Source organism: Fringilla coelebs, assembly GCF_963513975.1.
Source record: "Fringilla coelebs genome assembly, chromosome: 10".
NCBI classification, from domain to species: domain Eukaryota; kingdom Metazoa; phylum Chordata; class Aves; order Passeriformes; family Fringillidae; genus Fringilla; species Fringilla coelebs.
Genome location: NC_140036.1, coordinates 8,269,520 through 8,290,391, shown reverse-complemented (window position 1 = coordinate 8,290,391; position 20,872 = coordinate 8,269,520). Strand labels below are relative to the sequence as shown.

Here is a 20,872-nt window from a genome sequence, read left to right as displayed (position 1 = left end):
ATTTTTGGGTTTTTTTGTTTTGTTTTGTTTTTTTTTTCTATTGTGCAGTATTTTCCTGTGTTACTCAGTCTGAGGCACAAGAAATGGAAACACCAAGAAAAGAAACAAAGGCCTGATGCTTTCTCAGAAATGTTTTGGCCTCTCCATAATCACAGTCTGAGTGAACTCTGAAAGATCCATAGTTTCCTGTTGTGCCTAAAGATCATAACATTTTTTTGGCAATAATCCCCAGTTCCTCTGCCTAACTGAAGCTTACTGGACTCCAAATGGGAATATCAAACGTGAAGTTTGAGATTTGGAATAGGCTACCAGATGTCAGTCATGTTAGACCAAGAGGAGGAGAGACAAACAGAGGGCAGAACCCAGAGAACCAACACACAGCCTGGGTGAGTAGTCCTGTGCTGCAAACTGGGCTTTTCTATCTCACCTGGGCCAGGTGGCAACTTCTGCTGCACCAAACAGCAGCTGCAGGAGAAAGATCAGTCTGTGCTATCTGAGGGCAGCCTCTGCCTTTGACAAAATGTGGGGATGCATTAGGAGGATCACTACCACAGCTTCTGTAATGTTGCCCTTCTGTGTAACTTGTGCTCAAGAGTTCAATTTTTTAAAAACAATTATATTTTTAATATTAATCCTATGCCTTCGGTGACACAGTTATTTCTGCTCTCTCCTTTGAAAATGTCTCTAATAAATCCTGTGGTTGCAGAGAAGAAATTATATTCCTTTTTTTACTACTAGCCCACAAGGAGTAAAGAATCACACAATGTTCATTTACATAATGGTGGGTATTCATCTTGGAAAGGCAGGTTTGACAGAAAAACACTGAAGTGTTTCATAAATGCATGGAAGGAATATTGTCTAGTTGATTGGTTAAAAGGACTGTTCATGGATAGAATTTTCTGGTTTACATGTATAAAGCAACATAGCAGTTACTCTGATGTTTATGATAATTTGAAACTTAGCATAAATCCAAATAATAAAAAAGTAGCTAACAGCAGTGGCTATTGGGTTGTACATCCCTGCAATTATAGCAATGACCTGTATTTCCTGAAGTGACTGGTAGTTTGCCTCCCATCTAGTTTTGCCTCCCATCTAGCATTTTGGAAGCATTTTTTGAAAATCATAATTAATCATAGTACTGTGGGCTGAGAATCTCAACCCTATTACTCTGAAAAGTGAGTTTCTGATGGCATTTATACTTCAAATAACAGAAAAGAATAAATTTCTATTACTTTTTTCCTTGTATTGAAAATAAAAAAATTAAATATGGTGAAGGACAAGCGCAATGGAAATACTGTTGTTTCTTACCTTGATGCTGTTTCTTTGTAGCTCAAATCATCATTCACAGGGTTTGTTTTCAAGGCTTGCACCCCAAGGTAGCTCACTGTGTGTAAGACTTTGTACAAAACACTTTTTATGTATGATAGGAGTGTGAGTTTCTGCACACAGACAGTCACCACAGGCTGAGAGGTACATGTGTAATTACAGGGTGAATGTGGATTCCCTGTTTAAATCCTACCACTGAAGTGGGAGAACTCCTCCAGCTGGCTGCAGTGGTTGTGCAGACGGACAAAAGCCACTGAGAGGGAACTGAAGTGTGTGTGAGGTGCAGTTTCTCTGTAGGTGTGCTGTGTGCACTCACCCTGGGGCTCACAGCTTAGCTCAGGTCTTGGTGAATCCCAAGGGAAGGGGCAGTTCTGCACCCTGGCTCATGCTCATGACTGGTGCAATCCCATCTCCTTTCCATAATTCTCTGCATCACCAAAAATATCCACAGTTGCTGGAGAAGCCAATATTTAGACAAGAATGGTTTTTAACCATCTCTGACCCACCAGCTTAGGCATAGACAGGGCAGTTGTTATTAATATGGTGTGAGGTATGTTTATGGACACAAAATTGAGAGCCTAAAATTCAGTGAAATTAAATGTGTCTGACTTTGTCAGATCTCCTTGTGTGCACTTGAACTCTCCTGAGCTTAATGGCCCTTTCCCCTGTGTTATGGATGTTTTCTAACTCTTCTGTCCTTGTCTGTTCTACCAGTCTAGAGGAGAAGCTTTTCTGACTGGAGGTTAGTTATTTTTTTATCATGTTATATTGTCAAAAAATCTAAAATTTAAAAAAAAAGATAAAGAAAAATATAAGAAAAAGATAAATGTTCATATTTGTTTGTGACCATCTCTTCTCCTCTAAAACACATCAGAGGCAGTTCCCTGTCAGCTGTCCCTTGGTGCAAAATCTTCACACAAACAGTACAAGTGTTTCCTTCCCATTACAAATGGGTCGAGGAAACAATGGGTTTTTCATGGCAATGATTCCTAATGTTTCTGAAGGATATTTAAATTTGGTGGCTCACTTTTATTAAAGCTAGAAAATCCTGCAACTTAACCTGCTTTCACAAGTGCCTGCAGAACTGGAGATAGCTGGAAGAAATGCCTCCACTGCTTTAATAAAACATGGTTTGTGTCATGGGGGAGTCATACATTCATACTAGACACATTCAACTAGGCTGATCTTTGATCAATGCAGCATAAAATACTCCTGCTTGTGTTCAGGGAAGGAGCAGTGTTGGCCTTCTGCCTGTATCTGGTCTTACTGAAAACACCTGGGTCTGAAACCGGCGTCACAGCCCCGCGCCCGCGCCGCCTCAGCGTGCTGTTCACATGTCATGCAGATTGAGAGATTTGGCATCAAGGTGATCATAATCTCTTACAAATAGCTTCAAATGAGAAATATTTCAGCTGTTTTAAGAAGATTTTTACAGTAATCAAATACCATGAGGTTGATTAGTCTCATTGGATTATGAAATTTGAGGGGAATAACTTGAATTATTCTTATTCTTTTTTCTCCCCCAAACCTGATTTGCCAGGAAACCTAAATTTTAGACTTCAGCTCATTACAAGTCTAAATGTAAGCTACGTTTCTGCATCCTACCTCTAAGTTTTTTGATCATTTAGCAAAATCTAACAAATCCATTTTAGTTATTATTTTGTGATATTTTTATTAGTAATAAATAGCAACAACAGCATTCGGGTTTGGTTTGAGGTTTTGTTTGCTTGTTTAATTGTTTGTTTTCGCGAGTGAAATTTGAGGAGTAAAGAGAGAGATAAAGATCAAAATTTGCTTTCCTTTAAAAAGGGAAGAATGAAACTTTTTATGACTTAGAAAAAGTGATAGTGAACAATAATGGCAGCTTGGTTTCCATGTGGAAAATAAGGACTTGTTAGTTGGACAGTTAATATTAAGAAAAAGAAAGTATTCCTCCGTGAAAAAAAAAAAAATCTGAAACTTTTGAAAACTCCGAAGTAAATTAAATGACACCATAAAATAGAAAACACACTTTCTTCTAGTTAGGTGGCAAACCTTTCAATGTGACAATAAATTTAGGTCTCTCTGCATTATGTAAGTATCAACATTGCTCGGAAAATAGGTGAGTCTAGTTTGGAAGTTCCTTCTGCTTTCTTTCTGAAGGGGAGGGGAATGTCTGTCTTCGGTGATGATTACTAATATATTAGTCCAGATATTAATTGGGTCTGTGGCCCCCGAAAAAAAAACCAAAAAAACAAAACCAAAATCAAACAACAAAAGAACCACGAATGAACGAACACCCCAAGTTGTTTATTTTTGGCGGGCATTTGTTTGATTGTGGCCCGAGGCCGAGCAGCAGCTCTGGCCTCGCTCCGGGGGCTGTGACGGGGAGCTGCCCCCGAGGGTGCCCCGAAGCCCCGCGGCTCTCGCTGTGTCTGCCCCGCTGTGTCCTGCTTAACCCGCTGACGCTGTGGCGTTGGAAGGGAGCGCTTGGCACTGACGGGAGCTGTGGAGCGGGATCCCTGTATTCCAGCGTGGGATGGGTGGCGGAGAAGGAGAAGGCAAAAGAGCGGCATCGGCCGGCTCCCTGCCCCGCTCGGGGATGGGCAGTACCCGCCGCGGGAGCGGGGATGGAGCCGGGGCTGGAGCCGGGGGATGGAGTCGGGGCTGGAGCCGGGGGATGGAGCCGGGGGATAGAGCCGGGGCTGGAGCCGCAGCTGGAGCCGGGGATGGAGCCGGGGCTGAAGCCGGATGATGGAGCCGGAGGATAGAGCCGAGGGATGGAGCCGGGGATGGAGCCGGGGCTGGAGCCGGATGATGGAGCCGGGGGATAGAGCCGGGGGATGGAGCCGGGGCTGGAGCCGCAGATGGAGCCGGGGATGGAGCCGGGGATGGAGCCGGGGGATGGAGCCGGGGCTGGAGCTGGCCGCCTCCTGGCCGCTGCCCCAGCTCCGGGATTCGCCCACATCTGCGGCGGAGGACACGGCCGCAGCCCCGGCACCGGGAAGACCCTTCTCCGGTCCTTTCCTCTCCTTCGTGCTTTCTTTCTCTTTTCTCCTTTCCTTCCTTCTTCTTTCCTTCTTTCATTATTTTCTTCTTTCCTTCTTTATTTTGCTCTTTCTCATTTTCTCTCTTCTTCGCTGTCTTTCTGCTTATCCTTTTCCAAATTTTAATTCAGGTCGTCTTTAAAAGAATACGTGATGAAATCATATAGCTGTGGGCAAAACCCCCGATTAATCAATTCAATGTCTGCGCTAGAAGGGCCGCTTCTCCCTTAATATCGTTAATTCCTGGCTCAATCGTATTGTATGGAGGGCGAGGAAGAGGGAGGGAATTAAGAATGTCCCAGGAGGCATTTGAGACCTTAGGGATGGAGCGCTGGGTGCCTGCGGGTGCCTCTCTGTTGGCAGACCCGGAGTGGGTCGCGCAGGGCCGGGGGTGTTCCCCGTTTCTCCAGCCGCTGTACAAACCCCTCGTTCCGCAGGCAAATGTATCTGATGGTCCGAGCCTCGCGTTCCTAAAGCCTTATGGTCTCTGCTGGTGTTTTTACAGGTAATTAACGAGGATTAGACTTGGTTTTGAAATGGGGCCGTTAACTGCGGAGGAGGTGCGGAAGGCGGACGCGCGATTCCCGCCGTGACCCGCGGGTGTGCGGGGAGCCGGCCCTGCCCTCCCGGCGGGGACACAGCGCGGCACTCTGACACGCATCCGAAGCTCGATGGTAATCTTAAAAGTCATAAATAAAGGAGTTGCACCGCCTTTTCCTCCCGTTTGTTCGCAGGGAAGGAGCCCCCGGGCTCTGCGCTCCGGCCCTCAGCCGCTGCCAGCGCCAGGAGCGCAGACGTGTCCCTGTCCTGGCTCGGAGGGCACGTGTCAGCGCGGAGTGGCAGCTGTAGTATCGCTTACTGCAGGATCTGGTAGTAATCAGAAAGGTGAGGAGTTAGTGAAATACATGTTGTATTTATTGCCAGTTTACGGGGAGACAGAGGGCGGCCTTCGCCCACGGGCAGCCTCGCCGCTTACGGGGGGATGGACTTCGGCCCTTCCCGGGGCCACCTCTCACTCCCCGAGATGTTCGCTCTCTCTCACGTCTCCCTTCGGGGCCCCTGTGATGAGCTCTACCTCGGATCTTCCCACCACGGAAATACTTTGCCGTTCCCTTCCAGATTTCTCTTCCGTTCGTGGCGCTGGCACAGGCGATCCCCGAGGATGTAACCCTCGGAGGAAACTCTTCCTTAGGTGTGACAGAGGCAGGGTGCCCTCCTTTCCCCTCGGCCCGGCCAGCCGAGCTCGAGAGTGGTCCCGGACTCGGCTCGGAGCATCGGGGGTGTTCTGTCCCCTATTCCTCCTCTCGTACTGAGCTGCCCCTTCTCCGACTGCCAGGCGTGCTGTGGTTGTAAATTAATGAAAACGTAACAACTCAAACAGGAAAAAAAAGAAAAAAAAAAAAAAAACGATGGTGCTGAAACGTGCGGATGGGACATAAAAGCGATGGAAAAAGGTTCAAAGCTTCCAGTGATGACTTTTCAACCTTTATTTATGTGCCTATTAATGCAATATCCATCATGGAGATACGCATCTTTATCCTTTCAACTGATATGCTGGGAATCAATTGGATATGCAGATTACATTTCATAAGTTTCCAAATGTTAATCTCCCCGGCCCTTTGCTGGTAATTTCTTTTTTTTTTTTTTTTTTTTTTTTTGCCAAATAGTGTTATGTTTCTGCCACCAAAAAAAAACCAAACCAAAATTTTAAAAATGATAATGAGAAAAGAAAAACCCCAAACAAAACACTCACTAAAAATAATGAATCTTTAGGCTACTTGTCTCTATTTATTGCTAAGGCTTGGGCCCAAGTGCCAGCCCAGGAGCCGGCCCGGCCCCTCCTGTTCGCTCCACCGCCGGCTCGGGCCTTCCTAGGGCATCGCCCCCGGTGCGGGGCGGAGGGGGCCCGCTGCCCTCGCAGAGCGGGGCTCTGTGGGCCGGGGAAGGTGTCCGAGCGGGTACTTTCCGCTCCTATGGCTGGTTCGCTCGCAGCCTTACAGCCCGGCGAACGGGGAAGCCTCCCGCCGGTCCCACGGCCCCGTCCCGCCGATCCATCGCTCCCCGGGTGGTGCCCCAGAGCACGGCGCCGGGCTCCGTCCCTCACAGCCCCCGGCTCGATGAGTAATGTCCCTGGTCACCTCTGGGTCCATAAACGGGGAGGGGTGATGTGCGAAAATAGGGTAGAGAGCCGCTTTCCTCGGAAAGGAAGGCGCTTATTTCTGAGGGTGAGGCTGGGCTGTACGGAGCTGCCTGTCGCTGTGGCCGTGGGCTGTCGCGGCGGGGTGCCGCGGGATGCCACCACCTGCTGCCTCCCTACCTGCTCCTCTTCTCCGTCCCACCACCCCCCGACACTCCCCATCGCGTCCCCTCTCGAAGCAGGCGATTCAATACCCGTTCATATTACGCCGATGCTGAGTTTCTTGAACAGTATTGAAGTTTTTCTTTGGCATTTTACGGCTCGCCGTCCTACGGGGGTCACTCTCGTCCGAGCGCATCGATACCGGTTTGGCTTAACGCGCCTCTGGTCCCCACGCCTGGCTGGTGGTGGGGAAGGACCCTCCTAACGCGGAGCACACGCTCGGGGCTGGACAGCGGTCCCTGGAAGCCCGCAGCCCCAGCCCCGCAAGCCCAGCTGCCCATCCCGCCGGGCACACGCTCCTCTCCGGCGGGCAGCGGCTCCCGGGCTCTGCCCCCTCCGGGAGGCCGCGAGCGGGCGGTACAGGGTCCCCCAAAGGCACACACGCGCTCGCTCTGAGGGAGGGGGGAAGGAGGGAAACCTGTGTAAGGGAAACCGTGAGGCAGAGCGTGAAGCTGAACCGGGCAGCCCCGAGGGTCGGAGACCCAAACCCAGAGGGTTTTTTCTCAGGTGTTTATAGCGAAGACAGCGTGGAGTACTAAACAGCAGTTTCAGGCATCCACACTCAATAGTTATGCCAGTCTTGACTTCCTTCGTTCTTTCTTAGGGTTTTTTTGATGGTGTTTTTCAGTTTTCTTTCTTTCCTTATCTCTCTTTTTCTTTCTCTCCTACTCCCTCCTCAGCCTTTCCTTTCCTTTCCTTTCCTTTCCTTTCCTTTCCTTTCCTTTCCTTTCCTTTCCTTTCTTTCCTTTCCTTTCCTTTCCTTTCCTTTCCTTTCCTTTCCTTTCCTTTCCTTTCCTTTCCTTTCCTTTCCTTTCCTTTCCTTTCCTTTCCTTTCCTTTCCTTTCCTTTCCTTTCCTTTCCTTTCCTTTCCTTTCCTTTCCTTTCCTTTCCTTTCCTTTCCTTTCCTTTCCTTTCCTTTCCTTTCCTTTCCTTTCCTTTCCTTTCCTTTCCTTTCCTTTCCTTTCCTTTCCTTTCCTTTCCTTTCCTTTCCTTTCCTTTCCTTTCCTTTCCTTTCCTTTCCTTTCCTTTCCTTTCTCCAAGCACACTTTTTATGTATCAAACTGTGTAGTCTCCTCTCCACCTCCCTTGGAAGTAGCCGGGACTTCGCTTCGAAACCCGTATTAGAAATGAATTTGTGCACGCAAAACCGGAAACAGTGTAATTGATTTATTTCTAATAGAGGGAGACCAACGCTGTTTATCGTTCAGAAATGATTGCCTGTGCTCTTAATAGCTCTAATTTTCACTGTCCATTTGATGTGCTGCAGGTTTAATATAGAGCACTTACTAATCCAATTAAAAGTGCACCTGGCCTGGAAGAGCTCTGTAATTAGCAGGAGCGTTTTTAGCTATTTCCACTGGAAAACCGTGAAATCATCTCTGCTGGCCTAAAGGACTGTAATATGGGGGTGGGGGAGAGGAGGGGAGGGAGGAGCGGGGCCAGGCATTCGTGCCTAATCTTTTTGCCTTGAATTTTTCACAGTTCCCGTGCGGGAAGATGAGGCTGTTTCATCGCGGGGCACTGGTGTCTGGTAGCGCAGGACCGCAAGGGCGAGACTAGGTGGGTTTCACACGGCTTTCCCCGGCCGTCCAGGCGAGCCCGGCCCGGGAGCCTGTCCTGGGGAAGCGCAGCTCGGCTTTGGGGCCGCGGGGACGCGCGGGGGTGACGGAGGCCACGGCAGCCCCGCGGGGCCGGGCGCGGAACGGGGAACGGGAGCTGCGGGAGCCGCCAGCCCTGTCGGGGGAGGCGTCCAGGCCCCCGCCCCAGCCCCGAACGGTGGCGGGGAGCAGCGACGGCTCCGGAGCTGCCGAGACGGTTTGCGGCAGGGTCAGCACGGGATGGGCCTGGGGCGGCCCCGGGCGCGACCCCGGCTCCACGCAAAAACACGCGGCACGCACACGAAGGCGCGGCGTTAAAGGAGGGGGTAGGCAGCTGGAAAACACTGCCCAGGCTGGCCCTCCTGCAGGGATGAGGGGCTCCGCTCCTCCTCCTCAGCGGGTGAGGGGTCGAGACTGTCCCAGTCCGCATCCCTCCCCGCGTGGACGAGGATTGCTGCCCACAGCATCCCGATGGCACCCGTCGCGATGGCTAGGAAAGGTTTCTGCTCCCATGCTCGGAGCCGCAGCGGTACCGGCGGAGAGTGAGGTGGCCGCGGGGATGCTGTTAGCGCCGGCTGCACTTCGTGCGGCCCTGCTCCCCGCCGCGGGGTTCCCAAGCGAATTAAACCCTTAGGAGTTTAATCTCTTTTTAAAAATAACAATTCTACCGACTTCCTCTCTCCGGTAAAAGGCGCGTGGAGAGCGGCGCGGCGTGGTCCGCGGAACGACGGCTCGGGCCGCTCGGCTCCTGCCGCCCCGGCCCGGCCGCGCCACGGGCCCGGCAGCTCCCCGGCTGCCGCGGGCGCTCCGCCGACCGGCTCGGCCCGGCTCTCACGGGACTGGGTTTCCACAGGGCTCGCTAACGGGTTTCCCAGAGCTCCGGCCACCGGGGGCTTTGTAGCACACAAACGCTTTGTGAAATGCACGCTGACTTTCACTGAGTGTGAACTTTTCCTGCCAGCCTCTTCCTCGGGGTGCGGTATCGTTCCCGGGCAGCGCCCGGCGTTTGGGCTGTTTGTGTGCATTTGAAAGCGAGGGAAACAACTCGGTGTGGTGGCCGGCGCGGGGGGCTGGAGAGAGAGGGACCACGGGCCAAAGCCACCCCGGCGTGCTGTGGGTGCCGGTTCTTCTGCGGACCCCTCGTCCCCCACTATGGAGCGGAGCCCGATGCAAACTCCGAATTTCCCCGGGGGCCGCGCCGGGCTACTGCCAGTGCCTTGACGGCCGGTTCGCTTATTATCAAGGCTCCGGATTTCTGCCCAAATAACGCGAACCCCCGCCCACCCTGGGGCCGGCCCCGCAACGATCGTCCGGCTCGTAAAGGGAACGCGGACTGGGAGCCCAGAAAACATTTTTCCCCTTCATTTCAAAGGAGGAAACCTGAGTGATTCTCATCCTTTTGATTGATTAAGGTCTTGAATAACTTGAAGCTCTGGAGTGACAGTTCCTGAATAGACGATTGCAAATAAAGAGCCCTGTGGAAAGCCGGGCTGGCACTTCGGAGTGTAAAGGAGGCGAGTTTGCTGGCACTTACCAAGTTATAAATAAAAGGCCGTGCACAATGGTACCTTCTCTAAGGACAGACAGTCTTTACAACACTCCTGGCGTCATATCCTGCTGTGGGCACTCCAGCTCCGAGGCAGACTTTACCTCTTTTATTTTTCCAGCAGTTTAGTTTGAATACTACAATAAATTCCTGGGAACAAACGCTTGTTAGTAAGACTTTAACATGCACCGCCTCGCACCCATCACATATAAACGCTCACGCACACGCGTGAAACGCAGGGACACCCTTGTCCCACTGATTTTTAAATGCAGACATCCCCACGGAAATCTCACTGGCAGCTCTTGCTCTCAAAACCGCGAGCACCGTTTGTTCCAGAGATGTTTCTTCTGGACGGAGAGAGATTTCGGTTCAAAGTAAATAAGTAAAAGGAAAGAATAAAGCAAGAAGTATTTTTTTCTTTAAAATGAAAAAGATTGTCGCCCCCACCCCGCCGCTGATGCTCGGGGAGCGGAACCAGGAGACAAAACGCTTCGTGGCAGCCAGGCGGGGGCTGTCCCGCGGAGTCCCGCAGTGACACGGGGTCCTGAGGGGTGCGATGTCCAGGCCGGCCCGGTTGGTGCTTCTCTCCCGGGGCTGGGTCGGCCGTCGGGGTACCGAGTAGATCCCCATCGCCGGCCGCCCTCTGCTTGCGGGGAAAGGGTCCAGCGCGGCTCTGCCCGCGGGGTCAGCGCGGGGCCCTGCCGTGTCCTGCCGTGCCGTGCCGAGCCGCGCGGTGCCGGTGCCGGTCCGGCCGCGCCGCCGTCGCGCCGGCCGGGGCGATGGGCGAGAGCCGCCGCTCGCCCAATCAGCGGGGGCGGCGCGGCCGGGCCGGACGGCGGTGGCCAATCGCGGCGGCGCCGCCGCCGAGCCGCGCCGGGCACGGAGCCGATAAATGCTCCCGGCCCCGCGGCCGCCGCTCCCCGCCGCACCGGGGACACCGCCGCCGCCCCCCGCCCCGCCGCCCGCCCGCCCTCCCCGCGCCCAGCCGCGCCGCCCGGCGGGGCTCCGGCCCGGCCCCTGCCCTCCCGGTGCGGGGCAGCGCGGGTCACTGACAAAGGGGCAGCGGCGGAGCTGCCTCCTCCCCGCCCCTCGGCGGCATCCCCCACCCCCTCCGGGACCGCTCCTGATTCGGCGGGGCCCGCTGACAGCGCGGGTCTCCCCTAGATCAGCCCTCACCTGGATATAACCCTGCCGGCCGCCGCCGCTGCGATGACAACTCTGGCCGGAGCTGTCCCCAGGATGATGCGCCCCGGGGCCGGGCAGAACTATCCCCGCAGCGGGTTCCCGCTGGAAGGTAAGGCCGCGCCTGTGCCGCTCCCGGTCGGGAAAGGGAAAATCATTCCGTGCCGGGACGCCGGAACAAAGCGGCTCCCCCGGCCCGCCAGAACCGGTGCACGGAGTCCTCCAGGACAGCCGCTCGGGTTCCCCCTGGTCTGTCAGAGCAGGGTTTGTCCCAGGACGGGCACGGCTCGGACCGCTGCAGCCGGCGGCTCCGGCCTCGCACCCCCGAGCGGCCCATCCCGCGAGCGGGAGGTCGGTAGCGCAGCCGGCCCCGGTTCTCTTAGTGGAATAAAGGGTGGTGATAAGGGGAGCTCAAAGTTGGGAAAAAGTTAAGAAAAAAATTAAATTCTGGTAAAAGCAATGCGAATCGAAAGGAAGTTTAGAACCGTGGGTCGGCCCCGGGCCGCTGCGAGCGGCCGCTCTAAAGGCAGCGGCGGTGCGAGGGCCCCGCGGTGCCGGGACTGCCGGGCCGCGCCCGAGGGCGGACGGGCGGCGGCCGCGGCTCCCACCGCCGCTCCCGGGCCGGCCCCCGCGCCGCCGGGGACACTGCGGCCTTCCCGCAGCGTTTCCCCGTTCTCCGCCGGAGTCAGGCGGGCTCTGAAAGCCGGCTCCGGCTGAGTGCAACAGGTGAAGCCCGCGGCCGCCTCCTGTCCTGCCCGTCCGGCCGGCGGCGGGGTCTCCCCGGGAGCTGCGGGCCCCGGGCGCGCGGCGGGGCGGGCGGAGGTGAGTTGCTTTATAGAAAAGCAACGACAAAAAACCAGTTATAACAACAACAACAACAGAAAAAAAAGAAGACGCAACAGGATCCGAAGGAGACGTTAACTCCATTTACCCCCCTGCCTCCCTTCCCTCCTTTTCTAGTCTCTACCCCTCTAGGCCAGGGCAGAGTCAATCAGCTCGGAGGAGTGTTTATCAATGGCAGGCCTTTACCCAACCATATCCGGCACAAGATAGTGGAGATGGCCCACCATGGCATAAGGCCCTGTGTCATCTCCCGCCAGCTGCGAGTGTCCCACGGCTGCGTCTCCAAAATTCTCTGCAGGTACCAGGAGACGGGCTCCATCCGGCCGGGGGCCATCGGCGGCAGCAAGCCCAAGGTGAGCCTCTCCCGCCCGCCCGGAACTGGGCAAACCCCGGTCGCGGTGGCGGGGAGCGGGTTCCGTCCGGGACACGGTCCAGGCTGGTCGGCACCGGGGTTTCCAGTCGGGACGGCGGCCCCCGGGAGGGCCGGGGGGACCGTGCGAGGCCGGGGGTGGGCGCAGACACTCATGGGACACAGCACCCCAGCCGCGTCCCCGCCTGTTGCTCTCAAACTTCTCGAGGTTTTAGAAAATATTGTTGGAGTTATTGGAAATAATATATTTTTAATTAAGGAAATGCTAATAAAACAAACAAACAAACAAAAAAACCTCCACCACCAAAAAACCCTCAAACGAAAATAGGGCGAAAAGGGCGGTTTTTTGATCGCTTGGCTTCCCAGAGCCCCGTGTGCCCCACGCTCATTTTCCCCCCAGGAGCACAGGCGGGCTCGGGGCTGCGGGACGGACCGGGACGCGATCGGTCCGGTGGTGGAGCTGACCCAGCACGGCTGGATCGGGCCCTCCCCGCTTTCGTTGAAAGCGCAACAAAACGACCTGTTTTTCTGTCGGTCACTTTACTGCTCCTTCTCCTGCTCTGTTTACTTTTTCTCTCTAGAGCTGCGTGTATTTATAGCTACGCCACAGAAAAGTTTGAGCTAACAATAACGGAGACGAAATTTTTTCCCCAAGATTAGGCTTCTCCTTCTCTAGCTTTTCTTTCCCACTAAAGCGAAGTAAACGCTTGAGTTTTTATTGGAAGTTGTTGCTAGATTCTTCCCCCCCTCCTTCTTTGATTCTTCTAAAGTAGCGAAGCGATGCCCGAACTTTTCCTTTCCGTGTTAGGAGTAGAGGTAATTTTTTGTAAGCGTGCTACTCAAACGTAAGGCTATTGCCAGCCGGGAGATCGTTCTTTTTGTTTGTTTTTTAGATTTATTTTAAAATCACGAGGCTACCGAAGAAAAATGCCGGTACTCGAACTTCTCCGCGTTTTTATTACGCTGGTTTTTGTTCGGAGCTGTAAACTTTGTTCAGCCGAAACTTTACTGACCTGGAGCTTCGTTGCCCGGAGTCCTCCGCTGGTCGCGACCTGGCATTTTCTCTGCCGCACGGCAGCCGGTGCTGCCTAATTCGGGGTTTTCCATGCCGAAGGCTCTGTCCTACCTTCCCGGTAACCCCGGAGGATTTTCTGGGACGTTTCGTTTACCGCGGAGTGTGTTCGATTTATGCGGCCCGTTATTACCTTCTGTGTCCCCTCTTTCTTTACCCTGCCCGCTTTCGGGTGTTTTCTATCGGCGTTTCTAAGCGGGGCCGGTGTCGGCTCTCGCTGACGACGGCGCGGGCGGCTCCGAGCGCCGCGGGGCTCTGGCGGCGGCAGCCCCCGCTCCCCCGGCCCTACAGACTGTGCCCGCTCGCCTTGTCTTCACTGAAGCAGGTGACGACGCCGGATGTTGAGAAGAAAATAGAGGAATACAAGCGGGAAAACGCGGGCATGTTCAGCTGGGAGATCCGGGACAAGCTGCTGAAGGACGGCGTGTGTGATCGCAACTCGGTGCCGTCAGGTACGGAGCGGGGGGTTCGGAGTGTCCCGGAGGGTCGGGGGCGGCCCGGGGAGGTCAGCGCGGTAGCCGTGCCCTCGGATCGGAGCCCCGGGCCGGAGCGGTGCCCACGGAGCGGCCGGCGTTAGCACGCGGTGCCTCCCTCCCGGGAGGATTCCTGCTCTCGGCGGGGTGTTTTCAATTAAATCGCAACTGCATCCCCCTCCCCTCCTCCTCCCGATGCTTCCCCGCCGTCCCCTCCGGGCTGCTGCCGCAGGAGGGCTCGGAGCTTGCCGGAGACGCGGAGCTGGGGAGCAGGAGATGGGGAGCAGCTCCCTGTGCCGGCGGGGTGTTTGAGGGATGGGGCGGGGGGCACACGGAGCCGGAGCAGTGTTTGTGAGGGGTCGAAGGGTCTTTGTCACCCGCCATGCGGGCTCGGGGGGAAGAAAGATTCTCGGGAGCCGCCGTGCCCGTGCTGGAGTCCGGTGCGGGACGGTGCCGCGTGAAATCCCCGCGGGGACGGGAGTGACAGGCTGCCTGCCCTAAGTCCCGACTGGCAGTGGCCGAGGGACACAGGCCAGTGGCTCTGAGGGGGGACTCGGCTTCCCGGGCTGGCCCGAGAGCCGCGGGGGGCTGCTGGGGACGAGCCGGTCACAGCTCTGCACTCCCCCCCTGAAGTGAGCTCCATCAGCCGCATCCTGCGGAGCAAGTTTGGGAAAGGCGAGGAAGAGGAGGCTGAGCTGGAAAGAAAAGAGGTGGAGGAAGGCGACAAGAAGGCCAAGCACAGCATTGATGGCATCCTCAGCGAAAGAGGTAAAGTCCCGCTTGTCCCTGCTCGCCGTGGAGCCCTGCGATGGCCAATGCCAGTCTCAGGTGCTGGTGGCTGTCGCTCCCCGTCTCCCAGCAGGAGGTGTAGGGAGAGTGAGCCCTGCCAGCCTGGCTGCCACATCCCATCGTATCCCACTCCCCAGCAAAGTGACCCTGCAGTGTGCGGGAACGGCGCAGGGGCTGGAACAAAGATGGGAGGCACTGCTGGTTTGGCTTTCAGTAACCAGGGAGGGTTGGGGCCACCACAGAGCCCCTCACCACAGCCCCAGAACCCCTCACCAAAGCCGTGCAGGGGCTCCTCTCCCGAACCGAGCAAAAGGCTGCCCCTGCATAGAAGGGGCAGTTGTAGCAAAAGCCTGCGGAGCCTCAAGTCTCTGCAGTCTGAGCAGGGCAGGGAGACACATGTTTTGTTTTTTCTGCTCTTAAAACTGCTGGGAAGAGCATGTGTTGGTGTTTGGCCCGGGACTGCGAGGAGGTTGCAACCTGAACAAGGCGGAGGTGAAGGGCTGCTGCGGGGGGACAGCTGCCGCTCCCGCTGAAGCCGTGCCTGGCTCCCGGCCGGGCCCGGGTGCAGGGGCAGGCGAGGGCCCGGCCGGGCCGCCTGTGTGTGGAAGTCGCTGCCCAGCACATGCACAGGCGCTGGAGAAGGCGAGACAAAAGTACCAAATGAGCTGGTCAAACATTTGTACAACTTTTCCAGCTTTTACAAAGAAGGCCTTCTATACACAATCTACACTTGGAGATGAACTTGGAAAACAAAGAGGGGGGAGTCCATTGAAACTCACACTTTGGCTTTGCACAGACAAAGCTTCAGCTAGCAGCAGCTTGATGTGAACAAAAGAAGGCAACCTTTTTATAATTCAAGGAGAAAAGAAGAGAAAACAGCCCCACAAAAGGCTGAGAAAAGACATTATGGGCTTGCAATGAGGGATGAATTATTCAATGAGCCCCTAATAGCTGATGCTCCACGCAGTTTATGGACTCTCAAACGTGGAAAAAAAATAGCTGTTTTTAGAGAGAAAATGTTTATAGCATTTCTAAGCATCAAGGGATGCTGGTGCTGTGCAAGGACAACAGAAATCCGTTCTTTGACAGTAGGACATGTCCTTGTTTCTTTAGAACAAACCCCTAACCCTCCTAAAACTTAGTTTTCAACTGTTATTTAAACTTTCAGGGAAGCCTCATCTTCTGCGTGTTTGTGTTTGCAAGGAGGTGTGTAATACAGACATGCAGAAGATGCTAACAAAAGTAGAGATTTTAGGGCAGAAGGCACAGTTTGATTGCCTGGTCTAGTTGCTCCCATATGATGTGTCCAGAGTTCCCTCCAGCATCTCCTTTAACAGAGGATTTTTCCAAGAGGGATGTGCACCAAGGGCAAAATAGCTAAATTCAGTGCCCTAGTTGTCTAGCTTCGCTGCCTTCTTCAATTTCTTGACAGAGATTAGAAACAGAAGATAAGTAAGCCTTGATAATATCACTGCTTTATGGAAGAAAGAGTGGTTAATAGAGACAGCAAGAGAAAAAATACTGCTATCGATACAACCCATCCTTCTGTTTCTCTTTGAAACAGTCTTCCTGTTCTTTGACTGTCTGCCCTTTAAAGTGGGGCTCCTGATTTATTATAAATCAGTGTCTGGGAGCCTGTCTGCCTTCCACCAGCCCAGGGAAGCCCCAAAACTCCTGCAGGAGAGCCGCTGGGGCTGGTGATACCTTGCCGCAAGTGCGGCTCGCTCGTGTTTCCCAGCACAGTCGTAGGAGGAGGCTGCGTTCCACCTCCCGACATACCCTCTCTTTCACTTTCTGTGGATGTGAATGTCTAACTTTATTTGTTTTGAGTTCAATCAGTAGCAATTTTCTCCTTGATTACATGGGGTAGTGTAGTCCTCTCCTGCCCTAGGCATGCAGGTTTTTGCTGCGTGAACGTGACCGGACAGTTCAGTGGAAACGGCAGCCTTGGTAATCCCATCTGTTCTGTGACAGTGGCTGGGAAGGCTTGGCAGTGTGAGGGAGAGTGTGCTCTTCCCCACAGCAACGCCTGCTCCCCCTCCCTCACTAGCAAGCTGTTGCTTAATCTCATTACTGGAGTGGCTGGGATGCTGCAGTGCGAGCACGCTGCTGCTCCAGAAAACATTTGTTGCCACACTCATGCCCTGCATGGTGTGTGATTCTACAGCCACAGCACACCAGTGACACCATTACAGGAAAAGAATCACCATAAAAGAAGCCCACCACTACTTTCTGTATCTGACCAACAAAAAAAAGTTCTGCTTCAACTCCATTGCCAGCCGAGGAGCTTTGATTTCACTCCATCTCTAAAAACAATCCTGGTCTGTTACTAAAATAACTGCCAGTGCTCCTAAGGATTTTGATGCCATAGGATCATGTTTGCCAGCACCCACAGCTTGGCTACAAGGCCTGCTGTGGCAGAGGGTGCCCTCTGGCAATGCCTCTCAGATGCCCTTCTGACACTCGGCTGTTTGTGGAATGTCCAAAGGGTATCCATGTGCTGGGCAGCAAAGCCCTCGGTGCCAGCTCAGCGCTGAGTGTGCTGCGTTACAGAGGGGAACAGAGTGTGGGGTTCTGTGCAGCATGAGGAGTTTTTGTAGCTCTGTTCTTGGGGGCTTGAGGTGTCTCAGAGCTTGGGTGCCAGGGAAGGCTGTGGGATAGGTCAGAAAGTGACTGCTGAGGCTGTTCACGATGGCTTTTCTGCTCGGGAGCACACATTAGTGCTGGACTTTGCTGGCGCTGCCTGAAATCCCCTCCTCACCATGGGCCTTTGGGTGGCTCAGGGAGTGACATTTTTTCAAAGAACAAGGACAAGAGTTGTCATTTTAATGGTAGCTAATTCAAGATTTAGGCAGTATTTACAGCAGAGTGGGATTAGAGAGAATGGAAACATGATATTTTTAAAAAATGTGTGATAGAAACCCTGAATCATGGGGCTCTCTCCCACCACATATATGGGTGTAGGTAAGCTTTTGTATGGCTGGTGTGATTCCATTTCATCCTCTCTTCTTGGACACTTACATGTGATTCTCACACCGTTTACAGATGCCAAATGTGCAGCCCTGTACATGCTGTATTTCAGTGTTTCTGCCAGTGTCATCCTCAACTCTGATTCTGGGGATATATTTAAAGAAAGCTTGATTGTCAGAGTGTGTATCAGGAGGCTGATAGTTCTATAGCAGCATAACAGAAATACAGCATATCTGTATTTCTGCACACGTGATAATTTTTTTCTGAAAGGCACAAACCATAAATATAGAACACCAGAAAATTTTTTGCCTTTATGTGGCACATCAGGGCTTATTTTTAGCATAACCACTACAGAAGAGGGACTTGTACCTTCGGTGGGAGTTATGTGCAGCATGGTTTGCTGACTAATCCGATAAGTCCCCCCTCCATAAAATAGCCGCTGTTTTCTGGCAGTGCCCGGTGGCTTTCAGCACTGCAGTGATGGGGCAGAGCCGCTCCCTGGGCTGCTGGGAGCGGGCTGGGGAGGGGGCTGGGGCCGGGACCCCCCCTCCTGGCTCAAAGGGGGCCTCTGTTCCCAGCCAGCGGAATTGGCCCCCGGGCCCTGTCCTGGCGGATCCTCCCCCAGTCATGCGCACCCGTCCAAAAAGGGCCCTACTCATCCCCAGCCTCTACCCTTGGCTCTACTGAGAGCAATTCAGGCTACAGCAGACTAAATTGCCTCCTTTATTTTCTTCTTACTTTCATCTTGGACCAAACCCTTCCCCCTTTCCCTCCCCTTCCTCTTTTCTTTTTTTCTGTGTGCCTGAGGCTCACATTAATACAATTTCGGCACCACCCCTATTTTAGTGTGTGTATGTGGGGAGTTTGAGGGGGTAGGAAAAAAAAGGACCTTAGCACAAAAGCCCTGCTCAGCAGCTCGAAAGTTCAAGCTGCCGCTGCCTCTCTAGCTGTGTGATGCTTTTCCTGTTTGTGAGTTTTGGGAAACATTTTTGCTTTGTACTGTAATGGAATTAGAGGACAGATGCTGACTGTAAATGGGACACGCGACTAGCAGCCCCTAGCTTAAATATTTAGATGCAATGTTACAATTACTGACTTGATGCAGGAGGCTTTGAAGTGGTGGCACATGATCTAAAGGGTAGCTCGAGCTAGATGGGCTGGCAGATGTTTTGATTAGGGTTGGTCAGTATCATGCAGCCAGTTATTTTTAGATTGCTAAACTAATAAAGACACTTTATTAAGGGAGAAGATTAACATGGAGGCACCAGATATCAGTTTGAGTCATTCATTTCTACATAGCAGACTGTTGGATTAGCGGCTGGAGCATGGGATGAGTCAGATGCTGAGTTAGAATGTGGTTGCAGGGGTTGTCTTGGTTTTTCTCTGGTGTCCTGTCCCAAAGTGCAGTGGTAGGAGGAGCACTTAGGTGCTGTGTGAAATGCTGCTGTGGGCTGAGAAGCACGGTTTGCTCAGTGTTCTTGGTAAAGATTCACTTATTGAGTGAGACGGGATGGCTGTGGCTGCAGGCAATTATCTCCTTGAGCCTGAAATTTCGTGCAGTACTCGATATATTTGCTCACTAGCAGATCTAAGAAATCAACTTGTGTCACTTGAACAGTGTCGTTTCTGGGGCTCTCAGAGCTGACAAGAAAATTATACTTAATTAAAAAAAACTCCCTAGTGAGTCCAGAATTTGGCTCAAGGGAGACAGTGCCAACTATATTTTCTATCTCTTTTTTTTTCCATTCTCTTTCCCTATATCTTAATAGTGAGAGTCCAGGCCTGGGTAGAAGAGCCAGGTATTGCACAGATGCATATTGGTGCAGGTGATTCCATAGAAACCCAACACAGCTTTGTTTCTTCTGCCTGACCCATCATCCATCATCACTGTGGGGCTCTGGGCCAGGATTCTACTTCAAAAGAATTATTCTGAAGAAGTAGTAGTAGTAGTAGTAGTAGTAGTAGTAGTAGTAATAGTAGTAATAGTAGTAATAGTAGTAATAGTAATAGTAGTAGTAATAATAATAATAATAATAATAATAATAATAATAATAATAATAATAATAGTAGTAACCGACAATAATAATAGTAATAATAACAACTGACAACCTCAGCAGTGAATAATGACCTCATCATCAAGTGAGAGTGTGATGTCCCAACATGCTGAGCATTTTTAGAAAGGTGCTAAATGTTTGACTTTAGGGTGACTTCAAAGTAGAGTTTGCTCTTCCAGAGCTGCCGGGGGCAGCCCATTCGCTCCTGTCTTGAAGCGGGGGATTTTGAGGAGAGTGCTAATTGTCAGACTAACTGCGGGCTAATCGTCTGACAAAAGCACCAGTAATATTTCCAGCTGTGGGAAGAAAGGGTGTTAATCTAGCAGCGACTCTCTGAAGTAATAAATGTACACATCATATCCTTGGCTTGAAATCACGATTTTATTAGTGGCTTTGAATGTTTTGCCATCTGAAGGACGCTTTCTTCAACTTAGGAGTCGGCGCCCGTTCAAGCAGAATTGCTGTGGGCATCCTTTCCAGTTTTCCTAATTGCATATATCTAGAACAAAGCTGAATGTTATTTCAGCAAATGTCAGGATTGCTTCACACACAGCAGTCGATTAACTTGAATTTGTACCCAAGTTAGCACCTTATTTGGTTGCTTTGGAAATCTTCATCTATTAGACTAAAAGGGTGTCATTGCAGAAAGGCAGAGGCAACAAACAGTTGGTTGACTTTGGTAAGGCTAGGACTTCCTCTGAGAGTGTGATTTATGTATTTGGCTTTCCAGATTCTCCTGTGATTGCAGGATCTGTGATGTCAGTAGGAATTTGCCCTAATACACATCAGGCTTTTCTTGGAAGCAGCTCTAGGAACTGCAGCTCTGGGGGAAATCCTCAGGTTTGGGATGTGAGAGGGGTTTGCTCACTCCAGTCCTGCGGATGCTGTGCCGAGGAATCCCCTCAAAGGGCCCATTCATGTGTGTAACGCTGCTCACGCGGGCTGGGCAGGCAGGAGTGGGGCCCGAATTTGTTCTATTCTGTCGGTAAAAAGTACCCACTGCACTAGAGTGGGACTTTAATCCCGAGAGAAACTCTGGCCAAACTCTCGCTGAGGGCAACGAGCTTTGTGTCTCAGTTTACACAGAGGTAACAGTGGAATCAGAAGAGAGGCAGAGGTTTTAATTAGATAAAAAGCTAATTAGCAATTAATGCTGTAAGTAAAAGCCAATACCGACAAAATTCTTAAAACAAATAATTTCCCGTGTCTGAGTTTGAATAGTGTTTCTCTGTTATATCATGCAAATACAATACTTTTATCTAAC

General features: G+C 52.5%; 1 protein-coding gene across 3 annotated transcripts in view; it reads left to right on the top strand.

Annotated features, from left to right (window-relative positions):
• Window positions 1–11,064: 11,064 nt before the first annotated feature.
• Window positions 11,065–20,872, top strand: part of PAX3 (paired box 3) — a gene marked incomplete at both ends in the record, with an annotated part of 74,023 nt that continues 64,215 nt past the window's right edge. For 2 of the 3 annotated variants that reach the window (XM_084212401.1, XM_084212399.1), the window contains 4 exons: window positions 11,065–11,149; window positions 11,998–12,233; window positions 13,645–13,774; window positions 14,429–14,563. In XM_084212401.1, coding sequence (XP_084068527.1) covers window positions 11,065–11,149; window positions 11,998–12,233; window positions 13,645–13,774; window positions 14,429–14,563 — 586 coding nt within the window. The remainder of the gene's footprint in view (window positions 11,150–11,997; window positions 12,234–13,644; window positions 13,775–14,428; window positions 14,564–20,872) is intronic. The other variant, XM_084212400.1, reaches the window with a different exon arrangement.